The 25,217-nt window shown below is 47.3% G+C and overlaps 1 protein-coding gene across 1 annotated transcript in view; it reads left to right on the forward strand.

Moving 5' to 3' along the window:
* Positions 1-25,217, forward strand: part of DNAH9 (dynein axonemal heavy chain 9) — a 196,489-nt gene that overhangs the window by 34,462 nt on the left and 136,810 nt on the right. Inside the window, 15 exon segments of the mRNA XM_040530948.1 lie at positions 1,732-1,862; positions 2,993-3,119; positions 6,550-6,702; positions 7,692-7,817; positions 8,468-8,707; positions 9,767-9,927; positions 11,029-11,185; positions 12,058-12,162; positions 15,245-15,402; positions 17,898-18,036; positions 19,251-19,538; positions 20,013-20,223; positions 22,504-22,631; positions 23,140-23,248; positions 23,664-23,811. Of these exon segments, the coding sequence (XP_040386882.1) occupies positions 1,732-1,862; positions 2,993-3,119; positions 6,550-6,702; positions 7,692-7,817; positions 8,468-8,707; positions 9,767-9,927; positions 11,029-11,185; positions 12,058-12,162; positions 15,245-15,402; positions 17,898-18,036; positions 19,251-19,538; positions 20,013-20,223; positions 22,504-22,631; positions 23,140-23,248; positions 23,664-23,811 (2,381 nt within the window).

A 25,217-nucleotide genomic window follows, 5' to 3' on the forward strand; every position in this document is an offset into this window, starting at 1 on the left:
TAGTTTCCCTAGTGCTGCACGGGGATGTTTTTTTATTGTGTGTTGTGCCTAAGCCACACGGAGAAGCTGATTTTCTTCTCTCCACTGCTGTGTAGCAAATACGGAGTTACTGGAGACTGAGTGCAAGGCTGCTGGCTTTGTTCAGTGCTGCGGGCAGGTTCCCTGTTTGCTTGGAGGGGAGGGGACTGGGGTAATGATGCAAATGTTGCGAGTCCTCAAAACAGAGCTGAGCCAAGCAGCTCTGGCAGCGTCCCCTTCCATGCCCTTAGCGCTTGCGCAGGGGGCAGCAGCAGTTCTCTCTCCCTGTCCTGCTTCAGCAGCCGGTCACCTCCTTGGAGGTGTCTTTAGGAGTCCATCTTCTAGCCTTACACCAGGTTCCTTTGAGAAAATCCTCCAAGCTGTTTTTTGGCCCTGCAGGACCACTTGCATCCATGCTGAGGGATCTGCCTTTGAGTGAGCTGCAGGTGACCATGTTCCCACTGTCTCCATCCGTGTGCACTGTCAGGTCTTGGGTGGAGCCCGGGGACTGCAGCCTAAGACAGGGTGTGCACAGCCCAGTGACACCCTGATAATGGGTCTCCATCCCTTGTTTCCATCCCTTTGCCCTGGTCTGCATGGAATGTCCCTCTCACTGCTTTGGGTGCACTGTGCTTACTGGGTGGTATAGACAGGTCCTAAAAATCAGAGCCGTGAAGGCTGTACCATGTGTCAGCAAGCTGTTAATATCCAACAGCTATCTGATGATATGTATGAAATTGCTTCACGATTTAAATCTGCATCCTACTGGGCAGCTGTCTGCAACTCAATACCCACCTGGCAGGTGGCACAGGTCAGCAGCCTCTTCCCTTTGCTAGAAGAGAGGGTGAAACTCAGTGTCTCTGGAGGCTGAACACCCTCAGGATGCAGCCGGGGCTTGGGGACAATGTGCCAGCGGGGCATGGGATGCGTGTCTGGAGCCTCCTGTGTGGCTTGTGTGGAGGGCTCAACCCTCCAGCCAGGGCTTTGCTACCAGGGCTGAACACAGGTTAGCACGGAAGTGCTACCAAGAAAGCTTGGAGTTCTTTTGTGGCCTGATTTGGGAGAAAGGGAAGAGCAGAAACATTTTGAACATAGCTTCACTTATTCCTCACTGTTGAACTCCAAAAATTCAGGGTCCCCACTAGGCATGGAGCATATTTGTCAGTGTGTTTCTCTGCTGCCAGCATGGGGTTTCCATGGCCCTGCTCAAGGCAAGGAAGGGCTCTGCTCTGCAAGAGTCACCATCTCCATTTCAGGGGTGGGCAGTGGGGCTCCTACACTGTGCCAGGAGGGGAAGAGTAAACATCCATGAAGTCAGTAGCCTTTCCCTTGTGGCAGGGTCTCCTGCTGCTATGGCCAGGGAAGCTTGATATATTATCTGAACATATGAGAAGAATTGTTGTGAGCAGACATTCAAAGGGGAATTCAACCCCATGAAAATGGTTGATCCTAAGCACTGACTTCTGCACAATCACTTTATCCACGACTCCTTGGGGATATAGCGACAAGAAGGCGAGTGTCTGATCGGAGGCTTGTTTTGGGTACGTGAGTGGAAGAGCCCTTCTGAAATGGTGGAGGGGACCCTTTCTGCACTGGGCAGGAGGGCCTCTGGGAGAATCTCCCTTCAGCGCAAAGACAGTACCTAGAGGATGGGATCTTCTAACACAAAACTTGTGTTTTACCATGAGTATGTCCTTCTGTGTTGCTTTTTAGGACTCCAAACGCTTTGAAGGTATTGATATTGATTTTAAAGAATTGGCCTGTGAAGCTCAGAAAACCCCAAATGTAGTTGAGGCCACCAACAAACCAGATCTGTCCCAACAACTGGAGGACGTTCAGAGTAGGTAGGTAGAACTTCGGTCCCAGGTTTTTGTCAGAGACTGGGATCAGCTCTAATAAGTTAGTTTAACCTGTGCTCTGAGGCTTTCTTCTTAGACTGTGCAGCATCGTTTGCATTCACAAGTCGCAGCACTTCTGATCTTTCTTGAGTCCTTTTATTTGTGATCCATCACGTTGAAGCCCCCATAGTGGAGTCTGGCTTTGTGTACATGCAAATTCTCATCCAGCGTATTGATTTGCACACATACAAAGGTAGGCATACAGCAGGTTTGAATAACACATGGCCTTACTGCCACCCCAAAAACAATGTCTTAAATATCTACTTAGCAGTCCAGGCAGGAATATCTGTAGCAGAGCTGAGCCCGTGTTCTTTAATTTACAAAATTATCTCTGCATGTATACCCTTGGCACATGGTATAGCTAGACTCCCTGAGAAAGACCTTTCTGTCCTGAGATGGATACGCTTCTCACTTAACATATGAGCTAGTCTGCCCGGAACACACTGAAAGCTTAATATGATAGCTATTTTGTCGGTAATAACTACCCTCTTAAAACAAAGCTTTTTCTTTTTTAATCAGATAAAGCCAGTGCTCCTCACAGAGGACTAGCTGCATGTTATTTATGAAGTTTGTAAGCTCAGCAGCAGTTTAGCATGTAAACACTGAAAGATTTATTTTAGGTTGGAGCAAACAAATTTTCTTTCAGGCTTCATGAACACAAAAAGCTGACTAGGTTTGAATAAGACTTTAAAATACAGCTTGTTAGAATAAAAGCAGTTATAGAAACTTTCATCCCAGTGTGAAATCACCTGTGGAAATTAGGAGCTTGTCTAAAACAGCGAGTCAGACTGCAAACCCTTTCCAGCTTCTTCCACTTCTGTTTTTTGCTTTTTTATGAGGCTCCTCTGGCTCCTAGGCTGTTTGACCGTTGGGAGCAGAGAGAGGTCTGTGAGTTTCCATGTGCTATGATGTCCTGTTCAGGAAATGCTTTAGAGGACCAGGCCACAGGTTCAGCTCATGTCTGCACTTCGCCATGGGAGGGCAGAATCTGCTTGATAACCTAAACTGCAGTGTGAAACGCGAAGGGATATTTATCTGCCTGTCCTGGGCTTTGTTTATCTGCTTTGTTTCTTCAGGCTGTCTCTATGTGAGAAGGCTTTGGCTGAATATTTGGACATGAAGAGGTTGGCCTTTCCCAGATTTTACTTCATTTCTTCTGCAGATTTATTGGATATTCTTTCCAATGGCACCAACCCACAGCTGGTAAGCCTTGGTCTGTGTCACCTTTGCATTTTCCAACTGCCAGTAGTGTTACAGTGGAAGACACTGTCCTGGAACTCTCCTGTAGCTTATCCTTTCTTTGAGTGCTTTTCCTAACCCCGGCTCACTTGTTTAAATAATAATTATTTCACAGCTAGCTGTCATCTGTCATATAAGAAAGGCATAAAACTGTATGAGAGTGTCCAAAGGAAGGCTATGAAGATGACGAGGGGTCTAGAGGGGAGGATGTATGAGGAGCGGCTGAGGTCCCTGGGTTTGTTCAGCCCAGAGCAGAGCAGGCCGAGGGGAGGCCTCATGGCGGCCTGCAGCTCCCTCACAGGGAGTGGAGGGGCAGGTGCTGAGCTCTGCTCTCTGGGGACAGTGACAGGACCTGAGGGAATGGCATGGAGCTGGGACAGGGGAGGGTCAGGCTGGGGGTTAGGGAAAGGTTCTGCACCCAGAGCTGGTCGGGCACTGGGACAGGCTCCCCAGGGTAGAGGTCACAGCACCGAGCCTGCAGGAGTTCAGGAAGTGTTTGGACAACACTCTCAGACATAGGGGTTGGTTGCTGGGTGGTGCTGTGTGGAACCAGGAGTTGGAGTCAATGCTTGTGTGTCCCTCCCAACTCAGGATATTCTGTGATTGTCTGAAAGTCAATGCACACTGTGTTGTCTGATGTAGCCCTGGTGATACTTGTGGGTTGTTCTGAAAGCACTGCACACAGCAGAGCTTGTCGATGTTTCTGATGGTGCAAAACCATTGTTTTTGTTTGTGCTGGGATATGGTGAGCTTAGAAGAAACCCTTGTCCCTGAAGATCTCAGCCAAAACTTGTTGCTGACCTTGGACTTTGAACCTGGGATGCCACCCTTCAACTGCTGTTGAAAGAGCTGCAGTCTGGGCATTCAGATGTGGAAATGTTGACAGCTACTGCCATCCTGGAGAGGTCCCTTTTTCAGGCTGAGAAGGCATTCGCTATTCAGCCACTTCTTCCTTTCCCTGGTGCAAAGGCCTTTTGGGGTGTCCTCATTAGAGGTGAAGGGAGGAGCATGAAGCCAAAGAGGCAAGACAGCTGGTGGCTGAACAGTGAGCGGCCATGGCCAAGGCCAGCAAATAGAACTCCTGGGTTGCTGTCCCTCCCTGCACGCCTCAGGGTGCAGGCGTGGTGTCTGACCTCCTGTGCTGGAGTTCTGGTCTTTCTGACCGAGGCAACTTATCTCCTCCAGTCTGGGTTCTTGGGGATGCTGCCTGAATGCCAGGTATGGGGAAGTCACTTGCAATGCACCATTCCTCCTGTCAAACTTTGGCTGGTTTCTGGATCAGCCTGTGGAAGAACTTGTAGTAACCTTAGGAAATGACCTGCCTGTGTTCTTCCCAGCCTTCCCCAGATAAGCACAGACTCCTCCTCTCCCACAGTGGGCATAGTTCAGAGGATTCAGTCCCGAGAAGTTCTGCAGAAGTTTCTCCATACAGAGCATAGTGATGTTAGGGTTAATTATTAGTGCTATGGGAGCTGCTGTCAGGAAGCTTCAGCTACTTTGTCTGGTAGTGCTGTGTTCTGTCTGGCCTCGCTTGGGATGCATTATTTGTCCCAAATATTTTTTTGTTCGGTTTATCAAACTGATCAAAATGTTTGCAGCAAATGAAGAGTGTTGGATAGGAAATAAATACTTTACTCCATCCTTCAGTAGTGGATAATCTCACCTTCTCTAAGCTCTCCATCTAATTAGGAATGTGAATGTATGCACAGAGCAGGGGTCTGTACATGCATTTGGAAATGTTATTTATCACTCACCTTTACCACTGCTTATTATCTGCCTCTGCTGCTGGGTAATTTCAGCCCTCAGAGCATCACAAATAAATAGTTGATTGATGCTTAAAATGGAGAGGAAAAAAAAATGCAGGAAACAAAAGATACTATGTCAAAATGCTCCGTGGGGTAAGAAGAAATTCCTGGTGTTTTCTCTGTTATTTGAATCTATTTGCAATAAAATCAAAGTAAATGTCAAGTAGGATCATACATGGATACACTCTCAGCCTTTCCACTGTAGTTTCAAAGTCTGATCATTCCTAAAGGAGGATTAAATACATAATGCTATTATTCTCTTGAACTGGGTATTGAACTTGTGTGGATTCAGGTGTATTCAGGGCTCCTGTGGCAGGATTATACCAAGTGCTGGAGTATGTCCGAAGCTGTGCAGGCTGGCCAGGGTATGGGAGTGCGTAGTGGGGATGTATGAGCAGAAACTTCTAGATGTAAGAAAAGTTTTCTGTGGTTTATTTAAGATTTGAAAGGAGAGATGTTTATCTTGGGAGATACTGAGTGGCAGTTTCTTCTTGGAAGTACTCAGCACTCAGGATTTGTCCCTGCTTGAAAATGCATAAGAAGAATACTGAGATATGTCAGCCTGCAGCTTGTGAGAGGGAGTGCTGTAATTTTTTGTGACTCAGGGAGTCAGAATTAAATGGGTAAGTCCACCCATCTTTCTTTGAAAGCATCAGCACATTAGGCTTCAGCACACCAGGTATCTCAGGCTGTTCTCATCTCATCCCACCTGTGGGAGTTTGCCTGGGCTCCATCTCCCCATCCCTGGCTGTCCTTGAGAGAGGCATCTCCTCTCTGGGACTGCTTTGTGGGCTGACCCTTGCTGGGAGAACAACAGCCCTGGGAGAAGCCTGCCTTTGTTGGCAGTGGTGTGTGACACGCAGCAATTTGCTTGGCTAGTGATCTGGAAGAAGCGCTGGTGATCTGCTCAGCTCCCAGAAGGCAAGTGCTGATGCTGTAAGCCTACAGCAGCAATTCTGGTCCCTCCCCGCTGACTTTTCAAACTTAACCAGGTGTGAACAGAACAGGGTTCAATTATTCTTTTCCTTCTGGAAGAGCTCTTTTGGTCACGATGGGGGTTTCGTGGAAGGTGTGGGCTGTTGAGCTGTTTATCATGGGTCTTCTCCAGAAGTAAAGGTCTTTTTTGTTTCCATTGAGAAAAACTCAAGGCTTTTCATTAGCATAATATTGATTTCTAGTAGTGAGAAAATAGGGAGCTTCACAGCAAAGAAAACTCCCCAATATGCTGAGACTGAGATGAGGTAGAGCAATGACTGTGGACCTCTCATCATTACATTGTAGGGAAATTGGTGCTAGGAGGTCATGTAGTGTTTTGAATGTTTTCCTTCTGTGCTGTTACCCTGAATGGGATATTTCTCAATGGAGAAATGTGTTTTATTAAGGCATGTCTGCTTACTAAATCAAGTAGAAATAGATGTGTTAGGAGGGACAAGAGGCTTGCGACCCTGGCCATACATGAAAAGTTGTGGTCCTACCGAGACATCCAAGAGCATGCTTTTTGAGTATGACTCTGCTTGTGAAGTGTGTATGGTGATGGCCATTCTGCTTGTCCTGTCTTGATCACTTTATTTATACAATTCCTTTTGCAGGTACAACGTCATCTTTCCAAACTCTTTGACAACCTGGCCAAGATGAAGTTCCAGCTGGACTCTGAGCAAAAGCCAACCAAGATTGGCCTGGGAATGTACAGCAGAGAGGAGGAATATGTCAGCTTCAGCGAACACTGTGACTGCAGCGGGCAGGTCAGAAGGAAACCTTGTGCATCAGAACTGTCTGGTGGGGTCTGCTCTCCCACCCCTTGTTTGGACTTCGGTCGCCAAGATGGGGTAGAGCTTCACTACTCTTCCTTTATGAGAGAAAGGCTGGAAGAGGTGGTTGTGTAACTTAACTCCTTCTTACTCCACAGCCCTTGGTCTCACTGTGGTTAGGTCCTCACTGAAGTGAGGCATAGGCATTGCAGTCCACAGTGGTAGCACGAGCTGGGGCCTTTGTCCAGATAGTATTTATTTATTTATTTTAAAATTTGTAAGACACTTTGAATGCTATTCTTACAACTTATTACAAATTTACTCAATAAGGGAGTGGCTGCATATTGAAAATAGATTAAGCTATTCCAAAGTACCTCTGCATGGGCATCTTTTGAAAGAGTAGGCTTTTTTCTTATTTCCTCATCTTCATTCCTTTATAGGATAAGTTAAAGTATGAAATTTAAGAATCCCATTATTGCTCAGCTAATCTGTTCCTGTAGTTGCACCTTTCTGCATGGACTGTTATAGGAAGCTGGAGTGTGTATCAGTCACTGAACTCCACAGTGATGGAGCTTGCTGCATTTATACTATCTTCTCTGGGAGGACTTAGCCTTTGAAATACTAATTTCAGTCGGAATCTTGTTCCCAAGTTCATCAGCAGCTTTTTCTGCTGCTGGGAGATTGTGCCCACGTCCTAGGTGTGATTCTTTTCACGGCCTGGAGGTGGAACATGCTGTTCCACTCATCGGTGGAGTTCATTTTGATTTCTTCTATAGCTGGAGTTCAAGTAAAATCTGCCTGTCATTGTTAGAGTCTACACATGCTAATCGTGTAGTACCAGAGTCATTTAAATCAACTGAGTCTGAATGAGGCTGAGGCATGGTTAACTCAAGAGTTGAGATGCTTGTGCCATTCTGTATCTTCACTAATTGCCAAAAGTGCTTAAGAGCAGATGTGTTACTGTCATTTAATCTCCTTTCCAGGTTGAGGTCTGGCTGAATCATGTACTGGACAGCATGAAGGCTACAGTTAGAGATGAGATGACAGAAGCTGTATCAGCTTATGAGGAGAAGCCAAGGGAACAGTGGCTCTTTGACTACCCTGCCCAGGTATCTGTTGCTGTTCACCTCTTCTCGGGCTGGTGCATGGGAAAGGCAGCTCTTGGCTTCCCCTTCAGTCCTGCCCTTCCCATCTTATAGAAATGGCCTCTAGCTGTGAGTGGGGGTGTTCCTGGTCTCCACTGTGCTGTCCAGGAGGGATGTTGTCCTTTATCCTGTCAGTCTCCTGATGGATTTTCCAGGCTGATCCCCATGCAGGGAAAATACACACTTGGTCGGGTTACATATCTCATGGGCTTGGGCAGTGCCTACTTCACCCTGTGAGTCAAAGAGAAGTTTAGATGCCCAGCGAAGGAAAAAGGTGCAGCAGGAAAATGAATCGTGAGGTCTAATGAGAGGAAAGAGCCACTCACTTGCACCTCTGGCAGCCTTGTGGTCTCCAGCTCTTCCTCCTCTGCTGTGTCTGGCATGCAAAAGGTGCTCATTTACAAATAAGTAGCTGCTAAATATGTCTGTATCATTGATATGCTTTAAATGAATGTCATAGGGCAGGTCCCTGTTGTCCTGTCTGTTGTGAATACTGTATCAAAAATATTTAATTTCACGTCATGGATACTTCTTTGATCTCCCCATGGATCAGACACTCAAATGTAAGGAAGTTCTGCTGTTTTCCCTGATACTGAGTCAGCCTCTTTCCCTAGGTGGCTCTTTCCTGCACCCAGATTTGGTGGACAACTGAGGTTGGGATTGCCTTTGCCAGGGTGGAGGAAGGCTACGAGAATGCAATGAAGGAATATCACAAGAAGCAAGTGACCCAGCTGAACACCCTTGTAACCATGCTGATTGGGCAGCTCTCCAAGGGTGACAGGCAGAAAATCATGACCATATGCACCATCGATGTCCACGCTCGGGATGTGGTGGCAAAGATGATAGCGCAGAAGGTTTGTGTTTGCAGCTCAGCGTGGTCCTGGTCTGAGTATTAGAGTGGGGGTTAAGGGGGAGATGGACTAACCACAAGCCGTTCAGCTCACTGCCTCAGTGGGAGACACAGGGCTGATTTTACTTGGGCAGCGTTTATGGTGAGGAGGCAGAAAGCCCTTGTCAGCCATGCAGTGCTGCTCTGCATCAGGACCCTGCAACACAGAGGGGCTGCTTGTAACTGCCACAGACTCACGCCAGGAGTGAGAGAGTGGCCCTAGGCCCTTGTGCCCAGGCACATGTTGGCAGGCAATGGCATCATGCTGGGAAGCTGCTGGATGTGGTCTCAGTTACGGATTTAAAAGGTCAGAAAAAGCATTCGGGCTTTCTGTTTTGTAGCCTCCTTGATCTGGTGTGGGGCCACAGGGACTTCTTCAGGTCTCCCTTTGTCCTGCACACCTTTTGTGCCAAATGTCTAGCCCTGTAGCTGGATGGGAAGGGGTCCTGCATGCACTGGGTTTTGGCTCCACTCCCAGCCTCCATGTGTCCTCTCGGAGGAAGCCAGCCTGCTCACAGAGCTTCTGGCTCCAGGGGCTCAGCTTGGCTTGGTGGTGCCTTGGCCCAGTTTGCAGTAAAACTGTCCGTCTCCTGGTGGCCTGACTGCCAGTTGTGCAGAGAGCACTGGCCATGGGTGCCCTTGTCTCCTGTCCCCAGCCTGTTTCCCTGGTGCTGTCTGCGGCCCCTTTCTTGTCAAGACAGCCTCTGCTCCTTCTCTTAATCTGTTTGCTTTATAAAATCCTCTTCACATCTTGCTGCTTCTTAAGTCTCCTCTTCAGAAGTCTTTCTGTGCTGCTCTTTCACTTGGATATTCTTTTCTTCTCCTACCAATGTGGTCACTGATTTGTTTCTTCCCCTGTTCTGGTAGGAGATAGGGAGGTGATGTTTCTTACTGCACCTGGCTTCACAGTGAAGACCAATCTGTCCTCGATTAAAACTTCACTGCAGTCACTGTTTTCGCACCCATGTCACGTATGCCCAGCATCCCTGGTCTTCCTGTGATGGTGCTTGTGGTTGTGTTGCAGGTGGACAACGCGCAGGCGTTTGTTTGGCTGTCACAGCTCCGGCACAGATGGTCGGATGAGGAGCGTCACTGCTTTGCCAACATCTGTGACGCCCAGTTCCTCTACTCCTACGAATACCTTGGCAATACCCCTCGGCTTGTGATCACTCCGCTGACCGACAGGTAGGTCCCCAGGCACAGCTGGGCTTCGCCATGCAGTCAGATGCAGTTGCCAAACATGGATGGGTTTAGTTTTGACACCCGCGTCCCTCTTGTTCTTTCTCCACGTCCCAGTAATCTGGTGGCAGAGCTTTAACTCTCACCTGATCTGTGATTTGATGGTAGTACCTGCTGGGGTATCTGTGCCTCAGTTACCGGGGTGGGATTATCTCACAGATTAAGATGCTCACCTGTGGGTGTTTGCCTTTCCATGGGATGTCCACGCTATTTAGTTGGTGGTTCTAGAAAACTTTTTTTCCCATCTTGAAGTAGACACCTACTGCTTGGTTCAGTTGTCACAATGGGGGCACCTAGAGTGACTTGAGATGCTCTGCAATGTTCCAGCTGGCTTCTGGCTGTCAATCCAGAAACATTCAAGTGTTCTGTGGACCCTGTGTCACATCTTCCCACCCTATGTGACATCTCGGTGGCCGGATGGAGGGAGGAGGGAGCACCTCAGGTGGCTCAGGCCAGCCATATTAGCCAGCTGAGCCAAGCCCCTGTGTACTATCAGGTTTTGACCATATTGACTGCAGCTCTGTGGCTTATACAGGGAGTACAGATACTGTGTGTGTGGGCACCTCCCTGGTGTCTGCCATCAGCATGACAGAGGAGCTTTGGGGCTTGCTGCAGCATTGGGTGGGATCATTCCTAGGCTGTCTGAGCAGGTTTCTGCAAGTCATGGGGAATGGGATGCTCTGGGGTGGATAGCACTGGATGGCAAGAGGAAGGGCTTTCAGAAGAACCAACCTTTTCCCATGCTGTGTGGGATATGCCCAATATCAATGATCATTATGGGGTTTCAAAGAAAGCTCAAGTCTGGACATGAAGACCCATCAGCAGACTGGTGGAAGATGGTGAGTATCTCTTAGAGAAAACAGAACCAGGCAGGGGTGGTAGAGGAGGAGCTTTAGCTTGCACATGCACTCTGCTCATGTATTGCTTTGCAGAACAAACGATCTCCTGGGTGCACTGCCTCAGTCCCATTGCTCTGCACCCCAACAGTGACCTGTAGGACCAAGTCTCAGTCTTGTTCTTTTCTCCCTTCACCTTTTGCTGTGAAAGATGTTACATCACCCTGACGCAGTCACTGCACCTGACCATGAGCGGAGCACCTGCAGGCCCTGCAGGCACTGGCAAGACAGAGACTACTAAAGATTTGGGGCGAGCCCTAGGCATCATGGTGTACGTGTTTAACTGCTCCGAGCAGATGGACTACAAGGTACTGCTCCCCCCTTGGCCACAGTGCTGTGACATTGGGCTGGGGAAGTTTGGGGCCTGACGAAACCGAAGGACAGAGTAATCCAACTGAGATCACTCTGGTCCACCACCTCTCCTCAGATCTCTGCTATGTTCCTTTCTGCTGAACTCCTTCTTCTTTTTCCGTTTCTTTTCTAAGACTTGCATGCAGTTCTTTGGGAGGCAGAAGCCTGAACTGTGATCTCTGCCTCATTACACCTTTCGCTTCCCTTTTGGAGTTCGATTTTCATGTGAAATGCTTAAAAAATTTTGGCCTGTTCAGTTGAGACTGAGGCTGTGCTGCTACTCTGGCCCTGGTCATTTCTCCCCATCATGCTCCTGGCATCAGAAGGAACCTGGCCTGGCTTTTTCAGGATCCTCTGCCAGAATAAAGGCAAAACCTGCTGAAACTTCAGTCACTGCAGAAGGTTGGATCATCAGGTTGAGTTTTGCTCTCTGCTGGTCTGGCATGGTACAGTAATTTTGGTAGCCTCAGATCATATTTTATTCAGTTTATGGGCTCTCCCAGGAAGTAGGGCCATAAGTAATTCAGCACAGGTGACCTTTAAATGAAACTAGTGCACAGATATATCGAGAAAGTGCAATTAGCAAATCAAGTGGCAAACTGTGCAGAGCTATAAATATTATAATTGAGTTGTCCCTGCTGTTTCCATGCACTTTTCTAAATACTCACAATAGACTGTAAATTGCTATAAATAAACAGGCTGGGAAATAAGATCTCCCCCCCTAAACAGGCTGGGAAATAAAATCTCCCCCTCTGCCCCCCCACCGGAGTTGCTTCCATTTGTAATTTCATTCTTGTAAGTTTGTATTTATTTTATTTTTATTTTCCAGTCTTGTGGGAATATTTACAAAGGCCTTTCCCAGACGGGAGCCTGGGGCTGCTTTGATGAGTTTAACAGGATCTCAGTTGAGGTCCTTTCTGTGGTGGCTGTACAGGTGAGTGGAGAAATGCTCATAAAAAAACACGAACAAGACAGAGCCACGTTGTACTCTTCACAGTGAGAGTAAATATGGAAAGTGCATTTTGCTGGTTTCACAGTTCGGTGTGTAGGCAGGTGAGGGATTATATCCCAAGATTAATCACATGAATATTACAGCACTGACAAAATGTAGCAGTAATATGCTGAAAACATTTTTGTTGCTTCTTCTCCTTCCTGCAGTTACAGCATTTGTGTTGAGGCAATTCTTTATAGCACCTTCTTCCAGATCAGTATGCACTGTGGCTCTGTACATAGTCTTCCTGAGGAAGACACTTGTATCATTAACGTGCTGTGATATAGTTGTAGCACATCATTTCAGGGGGGAGAACTGTGTTATGGCTACTCAGTCTGCCGTGCAGGGAATAATTTTCATGGAGGAGAGGGGGATGTTTGGGACTAATCCATGATCTTCTGGACTTCCTGGGGGTTACTTATGGCCTTCAGTCAGGCACAACTTGTGAATCATATGTAACAAATAGGAATATGTCCAAGATAACAAAATTCATGCTTACCTGTCACCAAGACTCAGCAGTCTGTTTTCCTTCTTTTTCATGTGGATGTAGGTTTCATTTCAGTATCTGTCATGATGAAATGCCTACAGAGGGCATTCCCAGCTGAGTGGCACAGTTCCTAGAAGGAAAGCATGCAGCCCCATGGGTGCAGCTTGGTGCATGCCCATGCTGATGTGGGACAGATGATACTCAGGAACTGGAACCCCCGACAGATCTGCAGCCTTGCTTGATGTGCTTGCCTCAGATACACATAGAGCATGGAGTTAAAATTCAGAGAGGGCTACTTGAGCTATGCATGGTTATACAGAGGTGTTTTCCCTAAAGTATGGTTTCTTGTCTCCTTCTTAGTTTAACTGTTAAGTTCATTTAATTGGTGAGTCCTATATAAAGCACATCAGCAGCCCTGAGAGAGGAACTGAAAAGGAGACTGCCCTCCCCATCATGCTGGGGAGTTCTGTTCTCTTGTGCTTATATGTATTCTGGCACTTTGCCGCCTCCTCCTCCTCCCCTTACTGGCCAATGAGGAAATCTGGAATTATTTTATGCGGAGGGAAGGATGGCATGAGGAGAGGCTCTCTGCACGCTGCTCATTTGTGCCTGGTGAGTGGTGAAGGAGCATCGAGGGGAAGCAGGTGTGAATCCCCTCTGGCAGGGGGCTGAAATCTGGGACAGCCTGGCAGAAACCACTGGGCATCAGGGTGAGAGCAGGCCCTGCTGCTTCTCCTGGCACTTGCTTTGAAGGTGAGAGCTGTCTGGATGTTGTCCAGATCCTAAATCACATTGATGTCCTCTGAAAACACCAGGGATGTGCATGCAGAAATGCTGTCTGGATAACCTGTAGCTTCCAAACTCCAACAAGAGTTTGGGAGGAGAGTGGGTGCTCGGTTGCACTGTCCAGAATGAGACAGTTCTGATATGGGCAGCACTGAAAATTTTGAACCTCGGGGAACTTCATTGTGAAAAATTGGGATAATGAAAGATTTAAGTTCTGGACCCAAGTGTCAGTTGAGTGCAGTGTTTTTAGGATCCCAGTGTTTGACTGGGGTGCAGAATTCTTCCTAGACCCCCTTTTGGACTCAATTTTGCAGAAAGAAAGATCTAGAACCCAGAAGTTTCTATACTCTTGTAGGTGTTTCAGCCAGAGACGTTCTGAACCCCTCTATGGACTCTTCACTCTTCTCATCTTCCTCTCAGTCATAATTAGTACCTTATGTGACATGCCCAAGAAGCCCCAGGCGGGTACAGGAGTTTGTGTGTCTTTCCCTCAATTTCTCTTCCGTCAGATTCTAGTTTAAGGTTGTCATTGAAAGAAAGTCTTTGAGGATCTTAAAATAAAAGGGGAAGCTGAACAAAAGAAGTCCAGATATGACTCAACTGCTAATGATTCTCTCGCTCCTGGCTGGAGCACCACATCTGAAGAAAGCAGCGCGGCTGTCATTCCATCATCGTGTCTCCTGGCTGCTATTAGGAGTGTAACCATGGCGATGTTTAATTGGCTGTCTTAGTCATGCAGCTACTGTCGATATGGTTCCTTACAGAAAAAAAAATCTATTAATTGCTTAACTTTAAGATAGCAAACATTAGTAAGGTTAGAGTGGTGAAAATAGATTTCTCCCTTGCTAAAGTTCTATTTGCAAAAAGATGATCTAGCTTTAATAAACTCAATCTCTTTGGAAGGTGAGGAATGAGAACAAAACTGCAATCAGGCAAATGTAAAAGACTGTAATATTAGTGGGCGAAGGTGGCAGGGGAAGCCTTCTGCCTTGTGGTTTTGGTTTAAATTAAGCATCTGATGTTTCAAAATCTTAACAAGTGATATAAAGCTTGATATAAAGAGGCCAGGTTCATTGGGAAATGCTGCTCCTTTTCTGGGCCTAGTATTTTAGTCAAGGGGCAGGACAGGCACAGGAGGGTTTTGGGATGTCCTGAAGACAACTGAGTGTGGGGTGAGAGGAATAGGGTGAAGGGAGTCCAGCCCGTGTTGTGTCAGACTCTTGGGACTGCGCTGGGGTGTTGGCTGTGTTGTGGAGGTGCGGGCAGCCCCGCGTCTTTTCTTGGTGTCTGGCCTCCTGCTAGGCGAGGAAGTTGAAAGACGTGACTTGGCTGTTAGCAGGGTTTTTGCTGTGAGATGTGCTGAGAAGTCTCCCGTGGCTGATGTCAAAAGCCTGGGTGAGGTGCAGGTGGCTTTGGGGGCATTTCATGCTCCTGGGCTCCTCACGTGGACCCGTGTCCCCCAGTGCCTTTTGGAGCAATGGTGCAGATTCTTGCAGCTCCTTTGCACTTTGCCCAGACTCTTCAGTTCTCTCCTCTGCTTTGACTGTGATGGGAGATTGATACTGGTACACAGATTTACTCCAGATTTATAGAGTTGGTTAAAAAAAAAAAGGGGGGGGGGGGAGGAAGGGATATGGGGAACAGCGATAAGCCCTGTCTGTTATGGGGCCAAGTGTCAGGAAAGCAGTACTGTCTTCTGATGTGTTTTTTCATACCTGAAAATCAATACTAAAATTTTGCCTTGGTTCCTAGGTAAAGAGTGTGCAGGATGCAATAAGGGAGAAGAAGAAATCCTTCAATTTTCTTGGAGAAGACATTAACTTAGTACCTTCAGTAGGTATTTTCATCACCATGAACCCTGGTTATGCAGGGCGAACTGAGCTACCTGAGAATTTAAAAGCTCTATTTAGGTGAGTCTGGGTTTCATGACCTGTATAAGACTGGCAAAAATTGGTGTTTGGGATGTAGAGTCATAGAATGGTTTGGGATGGAAGGGACCTTAAAGATCATCTAATTCCAACCCCCTGCCATGGACAGGGACCCCTTCCACTAGATCAGGTTGCTCCAGGCCCCATCCAGCCTGGCCTTGAACACCTCCAGAGATGGGGCATCCACAGCTTCTCTTGGCTACCTGTTCCAGTGCCTCAGAGTAAAAAGTTTCTTCCTTACATCTAATTTAAACCTGCCCTCTTTTAGTTTAAAGCCATTACTCCTTGTCCTATCACCACACTTCCTGACAAGAAGTCCCTCTCCGTCTTTCCTGTAGGCACCCTTTAGGTACTGGAAGGCCACTATAAGGTCTTCCCGGAGGCTTTTCTTCTCATAAAGAGAAGCCTTTTCTCAGGCTGAACAACCCCAATTCCCTCAGCCTGTCTTCATAGGAAAGGTGCTCCAGCCCCTTGATCATCTTTGTGGGCCTCCTCTGGACTTGTTCTAATACTTCCATGTCCTTCTTATACTGGGGGCCCCAGAGCTGAATGCAGGGCTCCAGGTGGGGTGTGATGAGAGCAGAGCAGAGGAGGACAATCCCTTCCTTTGCCATGCTGGCTGTGCTGCTTTTGTTGCAGCCCAGGGTGCAGTTGGCTTTCTGGGCTGCATGAGCACATTGCCGGCTCATGTGGAGCTTCTCATCCACCAACACCCCCAGGTCCCTCTCCTCAGGGCTGCTCTCAATCCATTCTCCACCCAGCCTGTGTTTGTGCTTGGGATTGCCCTGACCCAGATCCAGGGCCTTGCCCTTGGCCTTGCTGAACCTCACGAGGGCTGCACAGGCCCACCTCTCAGCCTGCCCAGGCCCCTCAGGACAGCAGCCCTTCCCTCCAGCACATTGACCGCACCACACAGCTCGGTGCCGTCGGCAGACTTGCTGTGGCTGCGCTCAGTTCCCCTGTCCACGTCCGTGACAAAGATGTTAAACAGTGCCGGTCCCAGTGCTGACCCCTGAGGAACACCACTCGTTACTGATCTCCACCTACACACTGAGCTGTTGACCGCAACTCTTTGAGTGAGACCATCCAGCCAATTCCTTACCCACCAAGTGCTCCATCCATCACATTCATGTCTCTCCAATTTAAAGACAAGCATATCATGGGCGACAGTGTCAAATGCTTTGCACAAGTCCAGGAAGATGATGTCAGTTGCTCTTTTCCTGTCCACCAATACTGTAGGCTTGAGTTTGTTTCCGTGGGCAATATCCAGGCTTGAGTTTTTTTCCGTGGGGAAATGCATTGGGGATTCACAGATTTCTGCCTTGCACAAGAAGCCAGGGTCTGTGAATACAGAGGCAGGGAAATTGAGCTGTGTCCCTTGCAATGGTAAAGTCAGTGCATGACCTGGTTTACAGGAGTAGTCCTGGAAGATAACGCTGTACATTCACTGCCCTCTTATGTCTGCAAACCAGCTCCTCGTTTGCTGTAAACAAAGGCTGTTGCTGCCTTTTGGCCCATTTCTCGGTACCTGAATATGGTGAAAGCACAGCCCTGGTCCTTCATCTGGACAGAGCATGATTGTTTGTCTGCTTCCCTTGCACTTAACTGTGGAACAGCACTCCCAGATGGCCACATCCTCTGTGTACTTTGCTCTGGGATTCGTTATCCCACTCGCTTCGTTACCACAAGTCTCTCCGTGAGCTTGCACAACCATTTCCCCACCAGCACGTTTCTCGGACTTGTGGTTGGTGGGCATGCACAGGGCTCTCACCCCCACCTCCCTTCCCCTCCAGCTCCCACACCAGCACTACCTGTACTGGGAGAGACCCATCCTGTTTTAGGAGCAGTGCTAAGACTTTGCGTAAGGTGGGGGAGAGGCCCCAGTCTGTGTCAGTCTGTATACAAATTCCTTGGCCAGGCCACCGTTTTTGTCCTTTCCCAGGTATCACACATATAATTCACTGTTGCTGATTCAGGCAGCGCTGCCAGCATTTGGTATTCTATCCAGCAGGATAAGACTATTGCCTGGAAAGGCAATCTTGAATCATTGTGGGAAGGAGGCTTCAACAACTGTATTTTCTTCTGAGTGCTGTGTTTTTCCTTCATTCGTGCAGGCATAGGTGTTTTCAGGTGAACTTAAAGGCAAGCTCATGTTTCAGCTCAGAACAGAGCTCAGAGAAACGCAGCAAGAGCTGGACAGGCCGCTCCTGTGCCATAGGGATTGGCATAAGCAGCGGTATAGAATTAGAGAATCATAGGGTGGTTTGGGTTGGAAGGAACACTAATGTCATCTAGTTCCAATCCCCCTGCTATGGGCAGGGACACCCTGTAGTGTAGGCTTTATATTTTGCGTATATCCTCTGAATTCAAGCCCACACAAGTCCTCGCTAATATTGGCAGCTGATCGTTCCTGTTCCTTAGAAGACCTGCGGTCAAGAAATACTTGTTCTGCACTGTTTTCTCTCCTGTCTCTTCAGGCCGTGTGCGATGGTTGTGCCAGACTTTGAGCTGATCTGTGAAATTATGTTGGTGGCTGAGGGATTCATTGAGGCCCGCGCATTAGCCAGGAAGTTCATTACTCTGTACCAGCTCTGCAAAGAGCTCCTGTCCAAGCAGGTGAGCCCGCTTCCATGTCTGGACAGTGCAATGAAGCATCTGGATCTCCAAAGTCACCAGGAACAAGGTGCTTTGCCATTTCAGCTCTGTGGCTCAAGCTTCCCAGTTTTTCTTTAATGGCTGCGGTTGTGCTGGCAGCTGGGAGAAGGTTTGTGATGAAATTGTTTTACTAGGAGATCTGCAGGGACATACGTACTTGACCAGCTGTGTTACTGTGAGAGATTTTTCTGGGGGTTCAAATGATACCATGTTTGGGGTAGGTTCATTGACCCTTTGCTTTCCAATCTGTTAGTTCCTATTGATTCTCTGTCCTGCAAGAGTTTTACGATGTCTCTCCCTCTCTGAGTTCAGCCTCATGGTTCCCTGTCTTGTCAGATGTTGACCAAGTAGGGTTGCTTTCAGTGCAAAGCTCTAATTAGATTGCTCTTTGTCATCATTTGTATAAATCGAAGCTGGGTCCAGAGAAGAACTGAATCAGGACTCCAGGTGGAAAACCTGACCATGGCTGTGCCAGCACGAGGCTCGGGGACGTGCCTGGTCACAGAAACTTTGTGCTGTGTCTCAGAGGCCTTGGTGGAAGCCGTGGTCTGTCACTCGGAACAGTCAGGTGTCGCGTTGTGCTCTGAAGGGTGTTAACAAAGCAGGGATATAAAGAGATGCTTGGTGGCATGAGATCTCCTCTAATGCCTCTCTGTGGTCCTTTTTCAGCAGTGCCCTCACTGGCCCCACTCAGTGGGCTGCGTCTGGAGCCTAATGTGACAAACGTGGTAATCTTGTGGAGAAACCTGGGTATCTGGGACCTCATAATTCACTAACAAGCCTTTCACCTGGGTAGCTTGTGCAGATCCAGCTTGGGCTACCATGGGTCTGGCTGGCCTTGCTTTAGCTGCCTTGTCATTTAGGTGAAACAAATTGCTTAGTTCTTGCTTAGTGCGTGTCCTACTGCTGTTTTTACTGCTAGCTCTGAGCCCACGTGGTGGTAGGAACAGCTGAGCTGTCTGATTCTTTAATACTGCCCCTGACAGGAATCTCAGCTACTGAAATGGAAATCGGGTTACTCAGGCTGGAGGAGGTCTCTGGCTGCAGTGCAAATAACAGATTTGGATGTATTTCACTTGCCAGCTTGTCTGGCCATTTGGAGCTGCTGGGTCTTGCCCCCGCATGGCGGTGTGCTGTCTAAGCATAAATTCATCCCTCCTTTTTCTCCTGTGTAGGATCACTATGACTGGGGCTTGCGGGCTATCAAGTCAGTGCTAGTTGTCGCTGGCTCCCTCAAGCGAGATGACCCAGAGCGACCTGAAGACCAAGTTCTGATGCGCTCTCTTCGTGACTTCAACATCCCTAAGATTGTGACTGATGATGTACCGGTGTTTATGGGGCTGATTGGGGATCTTTTCCCTGCGTTGGATGTGCCTCGGAAACGTGACCTGAATTTTGAGTCTTTTGTGAGGCAGGCTGTGTTGGACCTCCGACTGCAGGCTGAGGACAACTTTGTGCTCAAAGTAAGACCAAGCGATCTTCTGCCGTACCTACATCTCCATCAGGTCATATGGGTTTTCTCAATCATCTTTGCTTCTACAGAGAGGGCTCTGTGCAATATTCTCCTTGCAGACTGACCTTGATGGAGGACACAGTGTACTATGATGGTTTTGATGCAGTCATGCCTGCCAAAAGACAGCACTGACTCACTCCCTGAGTTTACAAAGAGGCTAACCCTTGTAGCTTCATGACAGCATGGCCTCTGGAGAGCAGAGCCTTGTCAGCTGATGGCTGACAGATGAAAATACTGGTGGAGGTTTGACTGCAGACTGAAGTTTTCACCCATTGTGATCAGAGTGGCTATACCAAACTAAAGACCAAATTGATTTGTGCATCTTGGTCACATCTTTCTAAACAAAAAGCCCAATGGAATCTGCTTTGTAGAGCTGATCTGTAATATGGCATCTTTGTATGAAATTTGGCCATGTTTTTCTCAGGTGGTGCAGCTGGAGGAGCTGCTGACAGTTCGGCACTCTGTCTTTGTGGTGGGTAACGCAGGCACGGGCAAGTCCCAGGTGATGAGATCTCTGCACAGGACTTACCAGATAATGAAGCGACGGCCTGTCTGGACAGACCTCAACCCTAAAGCGGTCACCAACGATGAGCTTTTTGGGATCATTAACCCAGCAACAAGAGAATGGAAAGATGGTGAGTGTATTTTCATCCCTGAATCTGTAGGGAAAAGAAGGAATTATTTTTTTTTTAATGAACTGTCTGAGCAGCAGCCGGATGACTGGTTCTTTGTATGCAGGTCTCAAAGCCTGGGTGCTTCTCTGCTGCTCACACCCACGTGAGAGTTTGTGGTTGAAAGGATTTATAGGGTGTTTTAGCTATTTGATCTTCAAATGGGAAGTGTAGCATAAACCTGCTTTATCCTATTGCCCTAAGGATAAATGTCATGTCCATTAAGACCAACAGTTACTAGCTCCTAAATGGGGCAGACAGTCTTTTGGAGTGGGCTGGACTAGTGACAGAAGAGAGGTAGGTGCTAGGTTCCCCTCTGCCCTGGGGTGTACGCTGGGGTCCCCCAGTGTGTGCCATCGCTGTCACTGGTAGCAAACACAACCAGCTTTTAAAAAGACGCTTTTCCACCACAGTATTTTCCACCAAATATTGCTTTCCCGTCTCTGCAGTACATCATCGTTTGCCAATCTGTTGATCCTGATCACTCCTGAGGAAAACAAGCTGCACATTTAAAACTTTCTGAAAGGTCACGGAGATCTAGAGTGAAACTTCTGGTTCTGTCTAATATGGAAAGGCAGCTTTGATTTACGTTGGCAGCAGGTTTCGGAGGTGTGGGGGAGGTGAGGGAAGACATTGCCGTAAATCATTCTTGGACAGAATCTCACCAGGAGATGAACTGCCGCCCACCTCTCCTGGCCCCCACTGCGGACCTGACCTGACCCCCCTGATTTGTTCTAATGTCAGGGTTAATTTCATTTTAATTGTAATTAGGGACCCTAAATCAAAAATGACAGAGGGGAGCGTGGGGGACAGCCTGAACTATGCAGAGTGGCTGCAGCAGCAGATCAAGGACTGCAGGTACTGAACAGCAGGAGGGACCTTTTAAAGGCAGGTTTCCAGTCTTTTCTAGCCTGCAGCAGAGTGTAGATGGCTCTGTCCTGAGGTTTCAAGGCAAATATCTTTTGTGTTAACTAGTCCTTAAAATTTTGTTTCTTTCTGTCAAATAGCAGCAAGGAGATTTTTCCCACAGTCCAACAAGAGATGATGCTGTCATCCCATCACTCTGTTCATTAATGGAAGCTGAAAAAGCTGTACGTCTTAGATGGTAAAAGGTCCCACAAGGGAATCCTAAAAGTGTTCTTTGTAGAACCAAGCTCCTCTTTTAAGCCCCAAGACAGCTTTGTGGTGTGGATGCACAAGGTTAGAAGAGAGGCACTTTTCTCTCGGCTGCTGTCATGGTGCATATGAGGGGAGCATTGATGCTCTGAGACAGTAGATGTTTCTGATACTAATGATCTTGGGGCAGATTCAGAGGCAGTTTCCAAGGCACGTGCTCAACATGTGAGGAGCTGAGTGGAGGCAGAGACAGTGAAATGTTTGGTTTTTTTTTTTGACTTGATCTCAGAATCATATACCTGTTTCGGGTGAGCTGTTCTGCATTTGCTCTATGCAAGCTTTATCTTTGGTCGTATAATGCCACTAGCCATTCCTGGTCTGGATCACAAAAAAATAGCTTGTCCTGAAGAAAAGAAGTGGGCTTGTTACAATTCACCAGGAGAGAGGTGCTTTTTTTTCTTTTTTTTGTTTGCCTGATGTTTTTTCATGAAGACCAGCGTCTCCCCAGGTATTTTCATGTGCAGAGGAGAGCGATAGTTTTGTGGAGTTTTCATTTTCTCTGCAGTACTGCTGTTCTATTCCCAGCATCCTTGCTCTTCTTAACATTCATTATTTACTCCCCTCGAGACACTGTATCCTCTCTGTCTCCTTGATTTTACTGACATTTTGTTCTGTCATTCAATGTCATTCTATGCTTGTTCTCCCCTCAGTCTCACTGAAGCCATGACCCGGCATTTAATGCATCTTGATTTCCCTGAAATACTTCGAGCCACAAAAAAACACTTAGAAGAAATTCCAAGGCATATTCAGATGGCTTTCCCTGTGTTGTGTAATTCGTACCTTCTTTTGCCTCTGAGTATCTACTCTTCACTTTTCATATCCCTTATTCTCGGCGGGAATGAAGCTCATGTATAGGTCTTCAGTCATTTTCATAACGATTTCTTCAAAGCAAACTAGACTCATATCATGATATAGAAAAACTTCTTGCTTAAAACATGTACAGGTGCATAGAGTTTTGAATGCTTAAGAGGAAAGCATTCATTATGATAGTTTTTAGTAGGATGCTAGAGAAAAATGTTAGAGCAGGTGGCAGATTTGTTCATCATGATATTCTTGTCATCTTCCCAGGACTGTTTTCATCAATCATGCGAGAGCTGGCCAACATCACACATGATGGTCCCAAGTGGATGGTACTAGATGGGGATATTGATCCGATGTGGATTGAGTCTCTTAATACAGTGATGGATGATAATAAGGTAATTAGTATAAGTTAAAGAAGTGGACGTTCCTTGACTGCATGGTGCGGTTCAGCCTAGGAGAAATGCCTATGCCAAAATTACACCTCCTAGAATAATGCAATTATGGTGATGTTTCTTCAGATATACAAAGCAATATTGCATAAAGAAAATGGTGCGTGAGGAAAATAGCCCAAAGCATACTTTTATGGGAATTTCCCTTTCCTGGAGAACTGGTATCTTGAGTAACCACAGATGTCCTGGTCATAAGTTCAGGCCCTTTAAAAATGGCAAATAGGGTCATAATTCTGCACCTTTTCTCCCACCCTAAGGGAGCGCTGCTGTTCATTCTGGTCTGTGGAAGAGAGAGGGATCATTCTACTACCTGTTAGAAATTAGTTGCTTTGCTTGGAGGAGCTGAGCTGACAGCAACCAAACTTTAGTGCAAAGTACTGAGCACTTTTCATTCCTCTTCCCGCGGGATGCATTAATCTCAGGATTAAGCTGATAGTCTGTCTGCCACGTGCAGGTGCTGACCCTGGCAAGCAATGAGAGAATCCCTCTGAACCCGACGATGCGGCTGGTCTTTGAGATCAGCCATCTGCGCACAGCCACGCCAGCAACCGTGTCCAGAGCAGGTGAGTCCTGGGCTGAGCTTCAGTCGGGGATGCTGCATGGAGAAAGCAGGGTCTGGTGCCATTAAGCAGTCTTCTGTTGGGCAACTTGGTCCCTGTTGAAAGTTCCCAACCTGGGATCACGCCTGCCTTTGGTGGGCAGAGCATGTCCCGGAAGCACATGGACAAACTGAGGATCCTGTTCTCATACATACATGGAGCTGTGATCATCTTGGAGATTTAGTCTGAGCTCTCTGACTGTTGATGGGTGAGGACAGCTTCAGCAGTGCCGAGAGGGTGCTCCTGTTGTGCAGGGCCCTGTGTGGACAGGGTGGGGTGTAGCTGGTTGTGCGAAAGTTGCTGAGCAATTCTGCTGGAGGAAAGGAATGGTCTCTGCTGTGTCCTCATGATATTTTTTTCTCTTACCCTGGGCCGAAAGGGATCCTGTACATCAACCCGGGAGATCTGGGCTGGAATCCTCCAGTGAGCAGCTGGATTGACAGGCGAGAGATCCAGTCAGAAAGAGCCAACCTGACCATTTTGTTTGATAAGTACCTGCCACCTTGTCTGGACACCCTCAGAACAAGGTAACTTCTGCAGAGTGATTGTATCTCCACCAGCAAAAGCAGGGGGACACCTGTTGCCTTCCAGACCAGCTGTGCTGTGCTGGGGCTGAGGGGCACATGGCGTTGGTGGCAGAGTTTCCTCATTGCCCCTGAGAGCCTTGAGCATCACTGGCTTAACTGCAGAGAAACTGTGAAGCGAGGTCTGGGTGCCAACGCTTCTGTCCTTCCTTTGTCGTCTGGGTCTGGTTTTCATCTGATTTTGATTGGTCCTGTACTTCTTGTGTCAGTGCTGCATCTCTTGGAAAGTAAATCCAGGAGATCCTAAAGAGAAGTTGTCTTGGTCTCCTGATGTGTCAGGCTGGACCCAAGTCCACTCCACAAGTCACTGTTCAGTAGAAGAGATTTTAGACCATTGCTGAAGTAAAGTTTTCAGCCTGCTGTTTGGAAGGTGAGAGAGAGCAGGTCTCCTTTTTCCTTCTTCCCACTTTTTTTCCCCATCCTTCAGTGATAAGAAAGAAATGGGTGTTTGTGAGAGAGGGTAGGATTGCTCTTGAAGCAGTTGTCTCTGGAGTTTCTTTTCCTGATGCATTTGAAAAAAAGGAAGTCAGTATTTGCAGACATCCAGCCTGTCGGATACCAGTGCAATGCATATGAAGAGCTTGGAATTTTGGAAAGGCCCTAATGCTCCTTGGCTTAAGTTAGCTTCAAGGTGATGCCAACAGAGAAGTCATGCAGTTCTTGGTTATCGTGGGAGACAGCTCTCTTAATCATAACGTGATGAGGACTGGCCAAAGTAGAGTCCCAACAAACCTGAGTAAGGAAGCTTCTCCCATACTCTGCTTCCTAAATTTCCACCTTCGTTTAAAAAAAAAAAACAAACAACAACAACCAAAAGCCACCACCACCAAAAAAAAAAAAAAAAAGAAAAAATCAGCATACAGTTGAACATGGGTGCTATCAACCACAATGAGGACGTTTCAGAAGGGTCTGATGTAGTGAAAGCAGTGGCCTTGGAAATAGGAATTGGGCATCTTAATAGGGAACTGCTCCCTGTGAGACCAAGCTAGTTGTAGCTGTTGGCAGCAAGTCCACTGGACATTTCCCACTCTGTTGCTGAACATTGTGTCAGAGCATGAAATCCGTAGGATTAGCTGCAGACAGCCCTGAGCCGAGTATTTTGGTACCTTGCTTAATTCAGAAATTGTAGAACTAACCTTTCAAATAGCTATAATTACTTTATGGAAGACTTCAGTGCTGCTGCAATATTAGTTTGGAATTCTGTAAGTGTAGCTTAAATGAATGTAAAATGGCAAGATGAAAGGGTTTATTTTATTACTCCTCTATTTGACCGCTTTTGAACTCGTTGGGTTCACAGGAAATCATTGCCTTTAGCAAGTCTTCCATTTTACTTCTTTCAAGAGGATCAA

Source organism: Cygnus olor, chromosome 18 (assembly GCF_009769625.2).
Source record: "Cygnus olor isolate bCygOlo1 chromosome 18, bCygOlo1.pri.v2, whole genome shotgun sequence".
NCBI lineage: Eukaryota > Metazoa > Chordata > Aves > Anseriformes > Anatidae > Cygnus > Cygnus olor.